Below are 21348 nucleotides of genomic sequence, written 5' to 3'. Positions count from 1 at the left end.
TTCTCCGGTGACGTCACGGTCCTGTCACCTTGTCAGGTTGTGTTTTGTCTGATGAGGACAGTGGCATCATCGTCCCCTGTCTGTCTTGTGTTTCGAGTACATGCTTTGTGTGTGCGCACGGGTCCGGTTGTTGATTACTGCTGTGTGTGAGTTACCACCATGCGCCCTCTGTGGCATCATTGTTCCCTGTTTGTTTTGGTCAAAGCATGTTTATGTTTTGCCTTCATGTGTTTCAGGTGCAGCTGGCACGTGGAATCAGTGTTGCTATGGGAACCTTGATTGTTTCCATGGGAACGTTGATCATGACAACTTTCAGCTGCGAGCGGCACCTGCGCCTTGTTTGTTTTCTGCTTATTTAAATCCCCTCATCATGTCTGGCACTGGATCGTTCAGTGTGGTTTAACCTTTGTTCAATATTAAATGTAGTCTAGCTTATACTAATGTGTGTACTGTCAAGCAACTAACATTGCTCTCTGTGTCTAGTTGGTGCTGTCTCGAGTATCTGTTTGTTGCCTGTCTCTTGCCCATGTGTCGGGAGTGTGGTTACCTTCCAGCTTGCTGTATGCCTGTCCTCGCCACCCACAAATCGCCAGTGGAGCATACCTCATAGCTGCAGCCGGTGCTGTTTTCGCCAGCACAAGTTTAAGTTGACGTTTATTGTTGTAAATAAATCCTTTGAACTGTTCCTCTGCTATTGGGTCTCTGTCTCATGCTTTCTAACACCCTGCTATTTAACACTTTCATGCGTTAAAGTAATCATGGCTGACTGTGAAAAGTACATTTCTGCAATGGCATCTGAAATGGAAAACTATTGATTTTGAACAGTGGCGAATTCTCAGGGTTCAGCAAAGCCTTCTCTGCTGGCCTAACATGCCTGATAAAAAAATTAATTTCCTCCTCTCATTAACCTTTTTGCTTATTTCCAATCACTTTCCACTCCTAATTCCTCTACAAACGAGTAGGGGAAAACGAAAAGTTTATCCAACCAGAATTTATTCCAGTCGAGGTTTTCTAGATGGCCTCAAGGACAGATTAACCACTGGGGCAATTGGACCGTTGCCCAGGGGCCTCTTAACACAAAGAGCCCCGAGCTCTATTTATTTATTTTGAGAAATCTAATATAAATCCATGTAAATGTCGACACAACATCCACACGCCTATGTGAAATACCATTTTGTTCGGCCGAATGTGCGCTGGACTACAGCAGCGCGAGCACAAGCACTTGAGTGTGCACTCAGGGAATCTGCATCTCACAGGTGTGGCGCGTTACAGAGAACAGCCTTTGATTCACAAAATGCTTTCAAACACAAAGATAAGGTGCAGTTACCCAGGCTGTCTACAAAGATGATGGTTTAAATTGATATAAGCAACAGAATTCGTGCACCAGTATGGATGACTTTAAAATGTTTAAGTCCTGCATGCATTTAATGTTTATTGATAAAGCGAACGATGCCTTAATATCCTAAATGTGTGCACAGTAACCTTTTGTAATATTTGGTTAACCGTGAGAGTTTACAGACGGTTTTTCTGTCATTTGTCAGGAGTTGGGGAATAAAGAACATTTATTGCCATGGATGTGTCAAACACAATCTCAGATAGCAGGGAATAAAGTGCACAGTGAGCTATGAGCCTAAATAGCACAATACATAGATTTCAATAAAAAAAAAATTGCATTAAAGTCTAACAAAAATAACCTCTGTCACTGCCTGCAACATAGTAGGCCTATTCTTAATCAATGTCAAATGCGTAATTCTGCCCAGGCAGTTTCACTTTGCATGAGGCAGCAAATGCTACGGTTTATAAACCTCTTCGGGATGCTTTGATTTGAAATTATTTAGCAAAACTTGGCATTGGCTCACTGTTTAACAAGTGCTGAAACTTTGCCAAGTGAAAAATAATCAGGAATCATGTGTAACAGTCACAGTAAGTCCTCTTTGCAACCTGAACTTCATCAGAATGTCGATGTGTGACACCAGTGCTGATGCAGCACAGCAAATGATGAAACAGAACACAGGTTTAGAAATATTAAAGTTCTTTTAAACTTAATGCAGTGTCTAAAAAAAATGTGATGGTCCTGAGTTGTGGCGTGGCGCAATGATCAAAGACGTTGGTCCAGTGCGTGCTTACATAGAAAAACAATATAAAAACATATAAAAAACCTTATGGTTTGTCGGGTACCGTCGGACTCCAGTCGGGTTGAAGACCTCTATACACGTGCAGAATAACCGAATAGTGATTTTGGTATTTGAATACCGTGCACATCCCTATTAATAATGCATGATTTTGGATCGGTTCATAATTAAAAAGTACATATAATTGGCCGTGTCAGACATTACTACAAACTTTTCTTCTGTCTATTTAAAAAATCTAACCAAGTCTGCCAAGCATCCTGTAGCGCATAAAGGTGAACGTAGTCACGTCATGGGGGGCGTCCACGGTGTACAGGCACATGGGCCTCTCAGGTCTTAATCCGTCCTTGGCTGGCCTTGAGTGATGCAATCACGCACTGAGTGACAGACATAATTCGAAAGCGAAGAGCGTGAGACCTAGCTGACAGAGTCGGCTGTCATTATTGCCTCTATCGCCATTAAGAAAGAAATCCTTATGGATTTAAAAACCCAAGATGTTCTGCATGATCGTGTGATTGATTAATTTATTAAACAGGAAAGGAGGGCTGATTTTCACGTCAAGTAAATTGCTAAGTACTTTTTGCATTATTAAAGCAACATCAGGAGTTTTCTAAGTGTAAATTAGGCTGCTTGAGCATTCAGTGTCTTTTCAAGTTTTGAATAGTAATTGAATATCCTGACGAAACAAATTTTTGCAAGCAACATTTAAATCGCAAATATTATTAAATAGCTTTTTCCAGGTATTGTAGAACTCCTTGGTAGATTCATATGAAAAATTATAATTTTTGAATGACAGTTATCCAACACTTTTCTAATCATGTATTTCACAAAACAATCATGCTGTTTTTAAAAGTAAGCTGGCTTGAGCATTCAGAATCTTTTAAACTTTTGGCTTTCGTGCATAGACGAGTTTTTAAAATGTCAGTTGGTGATATTAGTTGGCTGCAACGTAATGTATTATGTCCATAGGGTGTCTTATTATTTGTGAAACTCTGTTTTCTTAATGGCATGAATCGCACTGTTGTCCTAGACTTAAAATGCACGGGTCGCCATTAATTTTGAATGATGCTGCATCCAAGCCGCTAGGTGTCATTGTAAGTCCAAGATGACACAAACACAAAAGTTACTGAGTGCACCTTTAAATAATGTGTCAGCTTTCATACCAAAATGAACACGTATAACATCAGTAAGGACACCTACATTTGCTCCCAGGTAAATTTATGTTAATAACTTAACACTTAATTCTTATATGTATTAATTCAGATCAATGTAGATGTCATAGAAAATAAAGAGTTTACAGTATATGGAGATAGAATTGTTGCATATTAATATACAAATGGAAAGAGAACTACAATTAGAAAGTTGGTTCACAAATAAATTGAATGAGATCCACAAATATATGTTAGGAGTTTCACAAAAATAAATTGAATTCACAAAAAATAAAATGAGATATGCAAATAAAAAAATTATTTACAAATATATTTTTTAACTCACAAACAGAATTCTGTCCAGCATTCATTTGTGAATCACGTGCATTTATTTGTGCATCGCTTCCTGTGCATTTCCGGATCGCTACACACATTTGTCGATTTTGAAACAAATCTATCATCAAGACATGCACACATCTACAAATAGGTGGACTCCACCCATCGTCTACTCAAGCCAATCAGATAAAGGCCACATTACTCGGACTAATAGTAGCACTTTCTATCTTCAACCAATCACACTCGTTTTACTATCAGGGCGGGACCAGAGTCACAGTGTTCTCATGCGCATGGAATCAATCACATACATGGCGAATTCCAAATGAAAATGAGCATCCCTATGCCCTACTTCCTCCGAAGGGCTGAGCCCTTGAAGTGGGATCTCTGGAGGGAGCAGGGCACTCACGTCTCATGTATGGCCGTTTGGAACACCCTTGATGAAGGGAATAATTAAAGACATACGTCACTTCCACTTAATCTTCGCCTGAACGTTACAATGATGACGCAGCGCAGGTATTCTGACAACAGGAATCTCTTTGCTGTTGATTTGTTGTTGCAAATAAATATTCTTTTGAGGTCTTAATAATAAATAAATAATAAACCACAGGGTTTAGAATAGCCTACAGGGAAAAATGGACCCTGTTTTTGGAATATCTCTCTGCTTATGGCTGTCTACTATCTAATGTATGAGGACAAATGTAAACAGCAGAGAAGGAGAAGTATCTGTTATAAAAGGACTATAGCGCATGTAATATGTTCTGATTGACAATCTTGCTTTTAAATTTATCCCGAGGACATGCCACCCAGGGTCATGTGATCATAAATAGTAAAATTACTTCCTCGAAGTGACCATAGCATGTATTCTTCGCTAACGGCCTTGTGAAAAGGCCCTACGTGGAGGGCTTGAGTTGCCCACTTTCGTTTGGAACACCCCTTTGTGTGGTGTCCCCTTCCCACAGTGCCCTTAAGAAACGGATGCCATCAGAGGAATACTGTGATTTAAGGTTCGTATCATTTTCTCTCTGTTAAAGAAAAATTAGGCTTGTTAAATGTTGACAGCTTAAAACTGCCCATTTGTAGAGTGTCCAGATCATTAGCTTTATAGCTAACCTGGCTGACTGTATGAGTCTGCTAATTTAATTTTAACCAAGTTTCTTGACTGAAATGTGTCATCAAAACCTTTACTCTTAATGTTACATGGCAGATCCAAACAGACACACTACTAGACACTACAAAAGATCAGTAGTACAGATAGTGCCTTCATAAAACATGAATCATATTAGATGATCTAAGGAGCACAAATCATCAATGAATACCCTATATTACACAGTGTACAAGATCTGCTATGGCATTAATTTGGGTTCACGTTATGTTAATGTCTTAAAAATAATCACTGAAGTAATATTTCAAATGATTTATATTTTTAGCACTTTGAGTTTTGGCAGACCAGTCCAATGTTACTCTCAAGAAATAATTATGTTAACCCTGTAAAACAAACACTTATTTACTCAAGAAGTATATGGGCTGTGAGTTACAGGAGGACAATAATAATATTAATAATAATAATACTAAAAGAGTTGCGAAGATACTGAGAACTGGTGCTCTCTGCTCCACATCACAAAAAGATGGAAACAGTTGTGGGACTTTTGTGCTACTGGTGTAAAGACATCACAAAGCTCCATGGCCCAATCTTGTTTGTGTAACATTCTTTTCTATACAGTAATGGACTTGTTTTTAACATGTAACTGTTATTTTTTCCAATTATTTGTGCAGAATGCTCTTACCCTGACTAGGAGTACCCATCCCAGACAACTGATAAAACACCATGACGTGGCAGTGAAGATGTTCATGTACAACAAACTCGAGCAAAATGCAAGCACTCCAGTTGTAATGTTCAGTTCCAGTGTTTGTGTGTGTAAATACATGTGCTCAAATTTACTGTCTTTTGTAGTTACATGCATGACAACCTGTAATTTGTAACCAAAAAATCAAACCTTTTAGCCAACAGATATGCTTTAAAGTGTTAAAAAAAACCAAAAACAAACAAAAAAAACAGTGTGGCGGAGAGAAAATGTGCCCTGTCACTTTAAGGATCCACCACCAATCCCAAACCTGAGAGTATAAAATGTCCGCTCATTTGAGTGCACCAGGTACGTGAGAGAGAAATGTGAGACAAGTGTGGGGTGAACAGAGTTAGTGCTTGTAGAAAGTTTGCCTAGTGTACGTGTGATATCAGGAGTGCCATTGGGCTGAGAAAAGAACAAACAGGACTACAAAAAGGTACTAACTAGTGCTTAACATTGTTTGCCTGGATACAAAGAATGGACCAAACTATCTAACTACTGACTCAATGTTTAAAATGGAGTGGCATGAGTAGCAGAGGATTAGTGACCAGCTGAAGTGCTCTGTAGCAGAGTTAAGTTGGATATGCTGTAAGTGTCTGAAGTGCCAGGTGATCACCTAGGTTTTCTGACCTACTCCATACCCTCGTTTGTGACTCCCTCTGCGTCCTTGAAGCCTCAAACCACACCAAGGTACATGTGAACTCTCCTAACCAGCACCCTCTCATTCTAAACCAGTCTGGTGCCAGAATTAGTTGATATGAATTACTTAATTGAATTATTTAAATTGTATTCTGGGGGCCGCCACCATTATCACCACTCTTTAAAGCCTATTTACCTCAAAATGCATTGATAGAACTCCAAAAGATTTGTCGGGTCACGTGACGCCATGCGAGAAGCAGACGTGTGAACGACTAGCTCTGCGCACTTTGCCAGTTTTTTATTATTTTCGTGTTTAATCCGGTGAGTTTCGATACACCCAGTTACATATTTGCTCTTTGAGGTAAACATGGCAAAGAAGTCAAAATCCTCAGACTCTGGAGACATTAAAAGACACTTATGTGCTCTAGCTGAAACCTCTGATGGGCCTGCGAGCCGGGGACTCAAGTTGGAAAGCGTGACGGGAGAAGAAATTCAGCGTCAACTGTCCAACATCTCGGTGATGCTGACGAAGGTTGTTGCTGACTTGGAGGATCTTGCTGTAATACGTTGATCTATTATGGCGATGGAAAGAAAATTCTCTGAGTTGGTCACAAGAGTAGCAGATGTTGAGAAACTAATCGATTATCTGGAGTCATCGGAAAGGTAATTATCTGCTAATCCGCCCGCGTCCAAAACAGACTTGGAAAATATTTTGGAAAAATTGGAAGATCTCGAAAATAGGAATCGAAGGAACAATATACGAATTGTTGGAATTCCTGAGCATAAAGAGGGCAGAGATATGGTGAAATTCCTGGATGAGCTTTTCCCGAGTCTGCTCGACATAACAGGCCATAAACTGGAAATCAGGGAGACAGATCCCGATCAATTCTGGCCAAATTTCTGAGATCATCCGATAAAGATCTTGTGTTGCGCCAGGCGAGGAGCAAAGGAAAGCTTTCTTGGAAGAAGCACAACATTTTCTTGTTCCCGGACTTTGCGAGTTCATCAAGAGAGAAACGCGATCGGTTCAAGGAATGTAAGAAACTCTTACATCAATGGAAGTTCGCTTTTGCACTGATGTTTCCGGCCAAACTGAGGATAGACACCAAAGACAGCCGCAAAGTATTTTTATGCCCCAAAAATCACTGTCCTTTATAGAAACAATGGGTGAGTAAACCATTGCATGTTACTTATGTGAGTGGACTGACTCGCTGTACATAACTCGACTGTCTAAGGAAGCTGGGTGCCATTTTTTTTTCTTCTGTGTTGGCTCCGCCTAGCGACTGGAGTTTGTTTTGTGGCATGACACTTCCTTCAAGAAACTTTTACATTGACGGAAGATCGCTTTTACACTGAAGTTCCTGGCCAGATTGAGAATGGACACTATAGATGACCGCAAAATATCCACATGCCCACACAAAGGATGTCTTTTATAAAGCTGACGGACTGAGTAAGTCATAATGTATTTTTTTTTATGCGGACTCCAAGTGAATTTGACTCTTGATCGTCCGAGGAACCGGGATGTCTATGTTGTTTCTTTTTGTGCTAGTTCTGCCTAGCGGCTGGAGTTTGTTTTGTGGAATAACACTGCTTCGGGACAGTTATGGATGAATCTGTTCGTTCTTTGTACATATGCCTCCTGTTGGCTGGAGTTTGTTTTTGTGGAGTATTTTCACGGGACATTGGAATGACTACATCATCTGCTGCACTCATAACAGCTGGTTCACTGAACACTTGAAACACTTGTTTGTCTGTCTGAGGAAACTGAATGGTTTATATCAGCTGGAATTTGTTTTGTGGGGGAATACACCTTCAAGACAGTTCTGTGAATGAATCTACACGTTCTTTCTGTTTATTCTGCCTGTTGGCTGGGGTCTGTTTTATAAAGTATTTTCTGTTATGTACTTTTGCCTCACAAAATCTGTAGAGAAACATCGGACTTCAGCAATCCGATGGCAAAGTTGTCGCGGGGGCTCTCGTATGCGTACATGGACCTTCTGAGTTTAGAGGGATCGACGCCGGTTGGCGCTGTCGTGCGCGGGGTTAATGCGCACGTTTTTATTTTTTCTGTTTTTTTTTGTTCAGGGGAAAGTTCGGGGTTTGACTGTTGCATTGATGTTGAAATGTGGTCTTTGTAATCTTGTTTTTGACACACAATTTATTTTTTCTATTATATCAAATGTCAAATGTTAATATGAGTGGGATATCTTTCTCCACATGGAATGTGAATGGGTTGGGGCACCCCACAAAAATAAGGAAGGTTATTTATTTTCTTAAACGTAAGAAATATTATAGAGTTGTGCTCAAAAGTTTGCATACCCTGGCAGAAATTGTGAAATTTTGGCACTGATTTTGAAAATATGACTGATCATGCAAAAAAAAAAAAAAAAAAACCCTTAAAAAAGGATAGTCTTTTATTTAAGGATAGTGATCATATGAAGCCATTTATTATCACATAGTTGTTTGGCTCCTTTTTAAATCATAATGATAACAGAAATCACCCAAATGGCCCTGATCAAAAGTTTACATACCCTTGAATGTTTGGCCTTGTTACAGACACACAAGGTGACACACACAGGTTTAAAAGGCAATTAAAGGTTAATTTCCCACACCTGTGGCTTTTTAAATTGCAATTAGTGTCTGTGTATAAATAGTCAATGAGTTTGTTAGCTCTCACATGGATGCACTGAGCAGGCTAGATACTGAGCCATGGGGAGCAGAAAATAACTGTCAAAAGACCTGCGTAACAAGGTAATGGAACTTTATAAAGATGGAAAAGGATATAAAAAGATATCCAAAGCCTTGAAAATGCCAGTCAGTACTGTTCAATCACTTATTAAGAAGTGGAAAATTCAGGGATCTCTTGATACCAAGCCAAGGTCAGGTAGAACAAGAAAGATTTCAGCCACAACTGCCAGAAGAATTGTTCGGGATACAAAGAAAAACAGGTAACCTCAGGAGAAATACAGGCTGCTCTGGAAAAAGACGGTGTGGTTGTTTCAAGGAGCACAATATGACGATACTTGAACAAAAATGAGCTGCATGGTCGAGTTGCCAGAAAGAAGCCTTTACTGTGCCAATGCCACAAATGCCCACAACACCCTGACACACCTCACAGCTTCTGGAACACTGTAATTTGGAGTGACGAGAACAAAATAGAGCTTTATGGTCACAACCATAATCGCTATGTTTGGAGAGGAGTCAACAAGGCCTATAGTGAAAATAATACCATCCCCACTGTGAAGCATGGTGGTGGCTTACTGATGTTTTGGGGGTGTGTGAGCTCTAAAGGCACAGGGAATCTTGTGAAAATTGATGGCAAGATGAATGCAGCAAGTTATCAGAAAATACTGGCAGACAATTTGCATTCTTCTGCAAGAAAGCTGTGCATGGGACGCTCTTGGACTTTCCAGCACAACAATGACCCTAAGCACAAGGGTCATTTCATTTTTTTCTTTGTTGCCATGTTTTGTTTTATGATTGTGCCATTCTGTTATAACCTACAGTTGAATATGAATCCCATAAGAAATAAAAGAAATGTGTTTTGCCTGCTCACTCAAGTTTTCTTTAAAAATGGTACATATATTACCAATTCTCCAAGGTATGCAAGCTTTTGAGCACAACTGTATAGTGTTTCTTCAAGAAACACTATCTTTCCCAACATGAAGCTGAAAAATTTGGGAAGATATGGGGTGGACATGTTTTTTTTTAGTGCTGGCTCAAGTAAGAGCAGGGGGGTCATTATATTGATAAATAAACATCTACAATTCAAATGCCTCAAACAGATTAAAGATAAATCAGGAAGAGTCATTGTTGCTCTAGCAGAAATTCAGGGGCAAAGGTTGATTTTGGCTAATATTTACGCACCTAACGCTGATGATCAGGGCTTTTTTACAGATCTTGAAGGGATGTTGCAAGCTGCTGGCACCCCTCATGATATAATATTGGGAGGAGACTTTAATCTATTGATGGACTCTGTCCTTGATCATAGTGAAGCAAAATTGTGTAAGCCCCCAAGAGCAACAGTGACACTTCACAGGATGTGTAAAAATCTTGGTCTTGTGGTGTTGCCACATACGGAGAAAAAGAAATCATACAGCTGGCGCTTGAATGTATCCCTTTTGCAAAATCTTGATTTCCAACAAATGATAAAGAATGAAATCAATGTCTATATGGAGACCAACTGGCTCAGTATACTCAGTGGGCGTGGCTTGGGTGGCACTTAAGGCAGTTCTTAGGGGCAGGATCATACAGTATACCTCATTCACCAAAAAATCCAAAGCATGAGAACTAGTGGAGTTGGAAGGGAATATTCAAAATGCCGAGGCAGAGCTGAAGGGCCAAATATCGTCTAATGGCCTCAGAGAATTGACCCATTTGAAATACAGATATAATACTATTTTGTCACGGAAAGTGGAGTTTTGGTTATTCAGGGCAAGACAGTCATATTTTGAGTCAGGGGACAAAGCAGGGAAGCATTTGGCTAGCTATATAAAACAGAGAGAGTCTTTTTTTACCATTCCTTCAGAGAAATCTGCTGGTGGTGAAATTTTTACCTCGGCCATTGATATTAATAATGCCTTTAAAGAATTCTATCTTGATCTCTATAGTGCCACGTCTTCGTCTACTGATGATGATATTAGAAATTTTGTGGAACCGTTAGAACTCCCTAAATTGACGACTGAGCAAAAAAACTCTCTTGATTCTGAGATAACATTGGAGGAACTTGATGAGGTAATTAAGACCTTACCTACAGGCAAGGCTCCGGGGCCAGATGGCTTTGCTGCTGAATTTTTTAGGTCTTATGTAACATAACTGGCTCCACTTTTGTTAGAAGTTTATTCGGAATCATTAAAGAATGGAAAGCTTCCACCAACCATGACGCAAGCCCGGATCAGTCTGATTCTTAAAAAGATAAAGATCCAAGCAAGTGTAAGAGTTACTGTCCAATTTCCCTAATCCAGCTAGATGTAAAAAGTTTGGCTAAAATTTTGGCTAACCGATTATGTAAAGTTATGACATCTCTTATACATATAGATCAGGTGGGGTTTATTTGGGGTCGTAGCTCTTCTGATAACATTAGACATTTAATCCATATCATGTGGTCAGTGGTGAATGATCAGACTCCGGTCGCTGCCATCTCACTTGACGCCGAAAAGGCGTTTGATATGGTAGAATGGGATTATCTTTTTAAGATTTTGGAAATGTATGGGTTCAGGAGTATGTTTATTGGTTGGATCAAGTTACTTTATAGACACCCTGTAGCAGCGGTACAAACAAATGGATTAATTTCAGAATATTTTACTCTGAATAGGAGCACCCGGCAAGGTTGCCCTCTTTCCCCATTATTGTTCTGTCTTGCCCTGGAACCATTAGCAGCCGCGATGAGAAAGGAGGATCATTTTCCAGGGGTGGTGGCGGGAGGCGTGGCGTGGCGCATAAGCTTCTGCTTTATGCAGATGATATTTCATTATTCATCTCTGACCCTACTAAATCTATGCCTTGCCTCCACAGAATTATTAATTCCTTTTCCAAATTTTCAGGATACAAAGTCAACTGGTCTAAATCTGAAGCTTTGGCTCTGACAGCGTACTGTCCAGTAACAGCCTTTCAGCCAGGCGCCTTCCAGTGGCCCAAACAGGGCATTAAGTATTTGGGTATTTTATTCCCAACAAATTTGTCTGATTTAGTTATTTAATTTTGACCCTTTAATAAAAAGGATTTCAAGCGATGTAGACAGGTGGGCTTCATTACATTTATCGATGATTGGGAAGGTTAATGTTATTAAAATGAACTGTATTCCAAAATTTAACTACCTGCTACAGTCGCTCCCGGTAGATGTCCCCCTCTCTTATTTCAAGCAATTTGAGAGCATAGCGAAGTCTTTTATTTGGAGTGGTAAGTGCCCCAGATTACGTTGTAGTAAGCTGCATAGGCCGATTGACAAAGGTGGGCTAGGCCTACCCAAGACTTTGTTTTATTATTTTGAGTTCAGTCTCAGACATTTGGCTCATTGGTCGCTTCCACCTGAAAGAGCCCCTCCCTGGTTCTGCATTGAACAAGAAGTTCTTGCCCCTATTTTGCCATTGCAAAGCCTTTCTGTCAGTCTAACCAGAGAAGTTAAATCACACCCCGTTATTTCACATTTGCACTCAGTATGGACAAAAGTGTCCAGAGTGTTTAATTCAGATATTTATCTAAATGTTGCCTCGAGCCTATGGCTAAACCCCAAACTATGCATTAATAAGTCCCCTTTTTGTTGGTCAGAGTGGATTGGGGTTAATACACTCTGTGATCTTTATGAGAGTGGTGTGATGAGATCCTTTGAAAATTTGGTTCAATATTTTGGGATCCCCAGATCTCAGTTTTTTAGGTATCTTCAGCTACACCACTTGCTCTGTACTGTTTTGGGGAATAGCATACACCCACCTAAAGCAGTAGATACTCTAGGAGAGGTGATTTCTGCTTTTGGAAAAGGTCATGAGGCATCAGTGTATTACTCCCTGCTAATTCAGATTCTGGGAGATGGAGTCTCAACCACTCTCAAGAGATGATGGGAGAAAGATTTAAACTTGGAATTGGAGGAGGGAGAATGGGCTAGGATTTTAAAAAACATAAAAACTGCATCTAGAGATGCAAGGGTGCGCCTTATACAATTGAAGATTTTAAATTGGTTCTATTGGACCCCCTCTAAATTGTATAGGCTTGGTCTTAAAGGCACACCCACCTGCTGGCGATGCCAATCAAAGGACGGAGATATAACCCATGTCTTTTGGGGGTGTGTTGAAATACAAAAGTTTTGGTTAAATGTGCAGAGTCTGGTGTGCGATGTGTTCAGGTATCATATATTCATTCAGGTATCATTCTGCCCCAGACTCTGTACCTTGGGTGATGGGCGGTCATTGACATTGAAAGTAGACAAATAAAGAGTTGGGTCTTAACCAGTTTCATGATCACCAGGCAGATCATTTTGAGGGGTTGGAGGTTGGCTGGAGTGCCCTCTTTTCAGGAGTGGTGCTCAGAGATGGGAAGGGTGGCGGCCTTTGAGGAAGTGACATTCAGAGGAACGGGGTTGGTATAAAGTGTTCGTGGAGAAATGGGGTGGGTATTTGTCATTTGTGGATGTGTGATTATTGTTGTTGTGTTTATCTATTTATTTTTTTTATTTTTTTGTGCATGTGTGTGTCTATGTCATTTGGGACCACTGTTATGTTGTTGGGGTTAGGGTGGGATTGGGAGGGGTAATAGTTGGGGTTAAGTTTGATTCTATGTATATATGTTTTGTCTTATGAGTTACATATATGTGAATCAATAAAAATTGTTAATCAAAAAAAAAAAAAAGATTTGTCAACTAAATGACAAAAAATATTTTGTCAAATGAGATGTCATTTATACTCATATTCATGTTGTTCCAAACCCAAATGACTGACTTCTGTGGGAGGAACTCAAAAGGAGATGTCAGGAATAATGATAGAGATTGACAGTCTTGCTTTTATTTCAGCCTCATTAGCAGCATCTACATTTTACAATGTATTCTCATATTCTACCGAACAAACTAAATAGTACAGGTTTAAAAAAAAAAAAAACATGAGGGTGAGTAAATGACACAATTGTATTGCACTTTCATTTCAAGACATGACATTGTAAATTAAAATAAATCTGACATAACAGAAAAATAAAGAATCTCATATTACACATTTTAAAAGGTGTCCTGTATTGGAGCTGGAACCAATGAGTTTTGGAGCAGGCGAGTCAAGTGCTCAAAGTTGATGGGCAGTACACAGGGGGAATATCTGAAAAAGATGGCAATAACTAATGAGTCAGTTATCACTGTCAGAACATGAAGCTGTATTTTAGAAAGGGACCCCGTAATAGTACCAAAGTACTAAAATGCAAAGTTCTAATGAATATATCCTAACAACTGCTTTTCTTAAATACATTAACATAATGTGAAACCAAATTATTGGCATAGCAGATCTTGTACACTGTGTAATATATGGTGTTATCTTTGGAGCACAAACCATAAATTCATCTAATATGATTCATGTTTTATAAAGACACTATCTGTACAACTGATCTTTTGAAGTGTCTAGTAGTGTGTCTGTTTGGATCTGCCATGAAACATTAATATTAAAGTTTTTAGCGACACATTTCAGTCAAGAAACTTAGTTAAAATTAAAATAGCAGACTCATCCAGTCAGCCAGGTTAGCTATAAAGCTTTATTGATCAGGACACGCTACAAATGGGCAGTTTTCAGCTGTCGACATTTAACAAGACACTACACATGTTTATAACCAAGAGCAAAGTATACAAACCTTAAATCACAGTATTCTTCTGACGTCCGTTTCTTTAAAAGTTTGCGGCCTTGGAGCTTATCTGTGACTCTGGTCCCGCCCTGATAGTAAAACGAAGTGTGATTGGTTGATGATAGAACGTGCTACGATTGGTCCAAGTAATGTGGCCATTATCTGATTGGCTTGAGTAGACGATGGGTGTAGTCCACCTATTTGTAGATTTGTGTGCAGTGTTGCCAACTTAGCGACTTTGTCGCTAGATTTAGCGACTTTTCAGACCTCTTTAGCGACTTTTATTTAAAAAAGCGCCTAGTGACAAATCTAGCGACTTTTTGGACAAACCTTAGCTACCTCCCGTAGAAGAAAGTCGCCAGTACTGCCCCGCGAGCACGTGGTCTTTCTTTCCTGCCCGGACTCGGAGACACACCTCTCTCTGCGTCTACTCTGTTCAGTGAGACTGACAGAGAGAGAGGTGAGCAGGTGAGAAGACGGAGCAGCACAATCAGTTGACCGCACGGCAGCTGACAGAGATGTTAATGAGCTGCGCATGTGCAAACAGCGTTGTCAAGGACCAATCACGAATCTGTATTGTTTTTTGTTTTTTGTAAACATGCACATAGTTTTTTTTTTTTTGTGTGTGTAAATATGCACATAGTGGTTTGTTATGGCTGAGCACTGTGTGAGAGAAAAGATATGTTTCTGTCGCTTCTAACTTTCTCTCTGAGTGATTGATAGATATAGGGAATTAATAGGGTATTACAGTATGTACGGTAAGCACAGAGAAGCAAACACATGTAAAGGGCGGACACTATGCAAAATTCAAATGAGACGCGATGACGTCATGAATATGTTAATTAACGTATGACGTCATCTAGAGAAATTTGCCGACTTTAGCTACTTTCCATTGAAACTAGTTGGCAACACTGTTTGTGTGCAAGTCTTGACACTAGAATTGTTTCAAAATCGACAAATGCATCTAGCAATCCACAAATAAATGCTGGACAGTGTTGTGTTTGGAGTTAAATAATATTTGTACGTTTATTATTATTATTATTATTATTATTATTATTTGCAAATCTCATTTTATTTATTTTATTCACTTCATTTTTGTGAAACTCTTTATATATTTGTGGATCTCATTCAATTTATTTGTGAACCAACTTTCTAATTGTAAATCTTTCCTTTTGTATGTTAATATGCAATAATTCTATCTCTATAACAGTACCACATTGAGTGTGTCATAGTGACATTAAGCAGTTCTATTCACTTATACTAATTTTGTCATGTGTAATCGCTATCAAATGAAGCTTTTCTGTGATAATCGTTTGCCCCAATTCTGATTGACAGCCTCCAAAGTTTATAATCTGCTATTTTAAATCTTAATTTTTATTTTTTAATACTTTCACATGGATATAGACCTTATTCACCCTAGCGCCATATTTGATTTTTAATTGGAATGACACCGAGGCTGTGAGGGACAGACTTACAGTCTCTTCAATGGGCTGTACTGCATTTTAAAGTGTTTTTGGAATGTTCCGCAGACGAAAAATTGATAAAATATTTGTCCAAGAACATTCAGTATACAAAACTCCAGACAACATGTGTTGTGGAAAATCAGACGTGATCTAGGAGCTTTATACAGCTTTATACCATTCGTGCCACTGAAGAGACTGTTAGTCTAGCCATCACAGCCTGTTGTCATTCCCATTAAAAATCAAAGATGGTGCTAGTGTGAATAAGGTCTATATTTATAGACAAAGCAGGTCTCAGCTAACAAATTATGAAAGGAAACAGGTTTTTATAAAGAAAAAATTTCCGGACATTTATTCACTTCATAACTTACTGTAATTTGTATCAACTCTGTCAGACACACAAAAAAGCATGCTATTTTAATTTGATCCATCCAACAGGTGTAAAGTCTTTATCTAATAATGGTGTTCAGTAAAGGAGTTAAGCGATAAAATAGATTTTATCCTTTTTTTTTCTTTTCTTTTTTTTTACACTATTCTGGAAATTCTGACTGAGTTGACAGAATGTAATATTTTTCCATCTTAACCATGTGTTGTACATTGGAGCCATTTTTTTCCTCAGTTGAAGCTGCCTCTATAACCTAAACTAAATGCCAAAATTTATCCTACAGAACAGAAATTATCACACACTGACAGTGTTGACATGAAGTTGTGACCGAAAATAAAAAATATATAAAACTTACCAGACTGTGTCCACCATGAGCAGGAAGTAGGAAAGGTGTACTTGGTTATAGCCAGTGTTGGGTACATTACTTAAAAATAAATAAATCCACTACTGATTACTAATTACTTTTGGAAAATTGTGATTAGATTACTTTACTTTGAAGTTACTTTCTAAAACCAATCAAACCTGCAGGGGAAAAACAAATGCAACAATAGCTCTAGTACTTTAATGTTGCCTGAAATATTAACCAAAATACAGCAATATGACAAAGACAGCAACTTGGCTAAAGAGATCCAAAGCATTTCTAAAAATGCAACTTGACTTTCTTATCTCAAATATGCTGTTATATCTTTGTGTGTGTGTGTGTGTGTGTGTGTGTGTGTGTAAGTGCTATCTACAACCTTCTTTGCTGTGTGTGGCATGTATGTGTACAGTAAACTTGTTTACCTGTGTTTGTGTTGGTGTGAAAGACAGAAAAAGAATACTAATGAACTGAAAGCATTTCTGAAATCCCATTTGCAGACAGCATTGATAGTAAAACCATTGTGTATTTGAATGCTTGTTGTTGCTTTTCGGTGTGCATATACAGGTTTGATTGTGTGTTGCATCATGCATGTCTGTGTGCATGCATGTCTGTTTGTGTGTACATGTGCAGCATGTGTGTGTTTGTTCAACTTGACAGCGAGTTGATTATCTCCCTGCTTGTATCCATTATCACTTGTGCATCTGTAACGCTATAGCACTGTGTTTGTTTTATTGTGTACAGTACATAAAAAACATTAGCTGTTTGCTTAGCGACGTATTTTTTAAGACGCCGTTCTGCAAATGTTCCCACCTTGTGAGCGATATATCCCTCTGTCAGACGGGAACGAGCGCTGTTTTCTATATACACCCGAAACTGATCCTCTCTCCTCCTGCGGCTGCTGGATGACACGCTTCCTGACTCCTCCACGTGACGCGTGACCTTACCAACGAGCTTACGTCATCCCTCTCATGAGCGCACGTCACAGAGATGTACGGAAGAAGAAGAACTTTATTTGACGGGTCGTGTGGATTATTTTGATGCACCCTAAATATGCATTTTGGACCGTCAAAAAATGGAGTACATTCACTTGCATTGTTTAAAGGAGGAGGCCTGAAATGAAATCCTAAAAATCTTAAATTCTGTTTTGATGAAGAAAGAAACCCAGATCCATCTTGGATGGCCTGAGGGTGAGTAAATTATCATCAAATTTTCATTTTTGGGTGAACTAGTCCTTTAACACAGCTCACTCATCTGCCATCGCCATGATACGTGTCCTCAATGCCATGGTGGTTTGTTAGAGCGCTTGCTCATTATCTGACACAGCAACACATAAAAGTACCAACATAGGAACGTAATACATTTTAAAATGCATTCTACTTAATATTATTGTTTTAGCAATAAATATGTAATCCAAGTAATTTAATTTTATTCATGTCTGTAACTGTAATCAGATTACTTAATTTTAAGTAGCGCATTACATTACTGAGTTACCGCAAAATGTATTCCGATTACAGTTACACCCAACACTGGTTATAGCTGACCATGACATTAAGTGATTGATTCAGGATTATAAAAATATCTGACAGAGTTGATGCAAAGGACATAACTTTGATGGGCAGTTTTATGGAAAATATAATTTAAAGTTTACTTTATGTATTGTTTGATATCTTACACAATAAACAATATTATAGGTAAACAATCTTAATATAGCTCTGCTGCTACAGACACAGACCCAGTTTTCCAACAGGCCAGCACACCTCTATTCCGCCAATGTGACCAAATTAGTGTAGGCATCTTTATTTAATCAGACCAAGGAAATGTTTATTAATAAATTCAACCACATACAAATTTGACCTCACCTTGGCAAGCTCAGGCTTAACAAAAAAAAAAAAAAAAAAAAAAAAAACTCTCTGAGCATCCAGCAAGACCACCAACTTGGAATATTGTTATCACTTTAGTCAATGATAACAAGGCATTTAAAACATCTACTTTAATACAGCACAGCTGGCCATAAATTAGATCAAGAGGTTGTTGAGGTTAAAGAGCCGGTTTGCATTAGTATGAGAACGAGCTGCAGTGGGGTCTCAGAGGGGCGGCATGGCCTGCGCTCCCCTTGTAAACAAACAGTGTTAATGGTTAGATTGAACCCCCTCTAACCCATCTGGTTATGATTACAGTGGTCATGCAATACTACTGGGTAAAGTGTAAACAGAGCAAGGGAAAGTGATGTCACACCACTCACACTGTTCTACGGTTCCTGTACTGCGTGAACCACTTATTATGTAAGGGGCTATATTTGGAGCAGGTGTAGCGTACCAATGATATTTTTGTTTACCATGTGACCTAATAATGTGCTGTTATATTTTGGTAAGCAACATGAACAAAGTGCATACAGTATTGAACATACAGTACTGTATGCAAGTAAGAGATGTACAGCAGAAAAGGGTGGAGAGGGGTGTGAGCTTGGTGTTACTGAAGTAGACGTACATGAACAAACCTCAATACACTTGACCGTAGCAATGAGTGAATTTAATGTCTGCACTGACAGTGTGTTCATTAAAAACTGCTGAAAACATTTGATAAACCTCCACCCCACTCTGTCCTCACCACTGTTGTGTTAAGTGATAGGTCACCCAAAAAACAAGAATTCTGTCATGTTTCAAACCCCTATGACTTTCTTTCATGGAACACAAATAAAGGCCATGTCCATTCTAATCCGTTTTCATTTAAAACTCTGTTTTCAGTTTCCTAACATCATTGCTTTCAAAGTATGCTGCAATGGAGAGCAGAGGCTTACATTCTGCGATTGCAGCTCCCTTTGGAACAACATGGGAGCAAGTAAATGATGACAGATTTTTATTTTTCTCCAATAGTTCCACAAGCTCTTTATTCTCACTCACCTTTGCATTGCATCCTGCAACCTGAATGAGCCACTGTAGTTCAAGGGTGTGACCAGTATCTGCAGCATCATGGACAGGTGTGGCCCCGTTAAGGGCCCTCGTGCTGGCCGCCAGCCCCGCCTCTGTCACCAGAAAGCGAAGGCAGTCCAGCTGACCACAGCGAGCCGCATGGTGCACTAGTCCCGCCCCTTGAGCATCCACAATGGCTGCGGTCAGACTTCCAGTTTTGGCTAGTTCCCGGAGGCCCTGTAGATCTCCCTCACGGGCTGCAGTGATGGTCTTTTGGAGCACCATGTCAGCCCTACCTCTCTGCACCTGCACTGGCTGCATTTGACAGGATCTGGTAGGCTGCCTTGTGCAACTCAACCTACCCCCTTCCGCGCACATGCATGCATGCGGTCGCACACACATGGAAAGCCGACACCTAACTGTCTGCCAGCTGGCAGGGTCGGGTGAGCAGAGGAGAGGAGCAGGTCCGGCCCGGTGAGCTGTAAAGGTAATGAAAGACGTCACAATGCATTGGTGCTCATCATGGTCCAGCCATTGCCTTTGTACTCCGTTGCTTGTACAAGGTTGCCCTCGCCTCTGGCTCTAGACACCCGTGTAATGAGAGTGCTGGCCTCTGAAGACCTACAAAAACGTGTGTGTGACTGGTGTGCATGCATGTAGCATGTGATTAGAGATTACAATGAACCTCATTTTCACATGTTAAATATTCATTTCTGTCTGAATGGCCAAGAGTGTGTCTGGAAATGGAACAAGGGATTTGAACAGTTTGGTTAGAGCATATGAATTTTAATGATTTGGTGCCAGGGGAAATCAGCTAAGTCCGTTTAGCTCATTTAATAATGCTGTTGTAGCTTTATAGTACTGGTAACCGATATCTCCGCCTCATTTTGTACGTGCACGCTCCATCACATCCCATTGTAACTGCAGCCTCCAAATTACAATGTACACGTGAGGGCTCTTTCTCTCTATGAATCAAAGGGTATGTACATCTACAACACAATCAAAACAATCTGTAAATCTCTTTTATTATACATTTTTCAAGTATGTGATGAAATTGTTTGCATCATCTCCCAAATTATCTAGTGCATCTGAGGCCATACAAGTGCAACCACATGTCTATGATTACATGAACATATACAATATCACAGTGTATTTAATATAAAATCGGGGGGGGGGGGACTCTGACCCCAAATACTTTAAAACCCCTGTTGAAGGGGAACTGTGACCTGAAACTACTACAGTTAAGCCAATAGCCATACCCAAGCTGTAATACCCTGAAACATGAAGCCAACACTGGGATACAAACTCTTGAGGGGTGAAAAAGGTGAGAGATATGTTTGGGGATATGTTTTCTTTGGGATTTAGTATAAGCTTAAAGTGTCCTTTAAGTGATTAAAATGTATAGAATGTGGGCAACTGGCTTCAAGAAAGGAAATCTTACGTTTTCATCTCACCGGAAAATGTATGAAGGATCACACAAAGTACTTGTGTTAAAAAAAAAGTTTTCTACTCAACCTCATGAACGACAAAGCAAAAGCAAAAACTCTGGCAGCATTTACACAAGATTGGCATTACCAAGAATGTCTCTTGGGATGCCCCCAATCCCCAAAAATCAAATTAAAAAAACTCCTCCGATCTGTACGAATCACATAAGCAGAGTTGTGCTACAAATAATAATTATCCTTCAACACTCTGATGGAGTAATTGTAGCAATTTAGTTGCTTTTGGGTTTTGGTATTATTTTTGCATTGCACTCTCTCGGTCTCTCTCACACAGACACAGGGAATGCAGAGAGAGAGAGTGAAGCCATGTAAACTAACTCACTTGGTT

The 21348-nt window shown here is 39.5% G+C and overlaps 1 protein-coding gene across 1 annotated transcript in view; it reads right to left on the bottom strand.

The window, feature by feature from the left end:
- The window catches only part of LOC127448774 (espin-like protein), a 49541-nt gene extending 29738 nt beyond the window's left edge, over positions 1-19803 (bottom strand). The window contains exon 1 of the mRNA XM_051711625.1: positions 19510-19803. Coding sequence (XP_051567585.1) covers positions 19510-19803 — 294 coding nt within the window. The remainder of the gene's footprint in view (positions 1-19509) is intronic.
- Positions 19804-21348: the final 1545 nt, after the last annotated feature.

The sequence above is a fragment of the Myxocyprinus asiaticus genome, chromosome 12, assembly GCF_019703515.2.
Source record: "Myxocyprinus asiaticus isolate MX2 ecotype Aquarium Trade chromosome 12, UBuf_Myxa_2, whole genome shotgun sequence".
In the NCBI taxonomy this organism is placed as follows: Eukaryota; Metazoa; Chordata; class Actinopteri; order Cypriniformes; family Catostomidae; genus Myxocyprinus; species Myxocyprinus asiaticus.
This window is presented reverse-complemented; position numbering and strand designations above follow the sequence as displayed.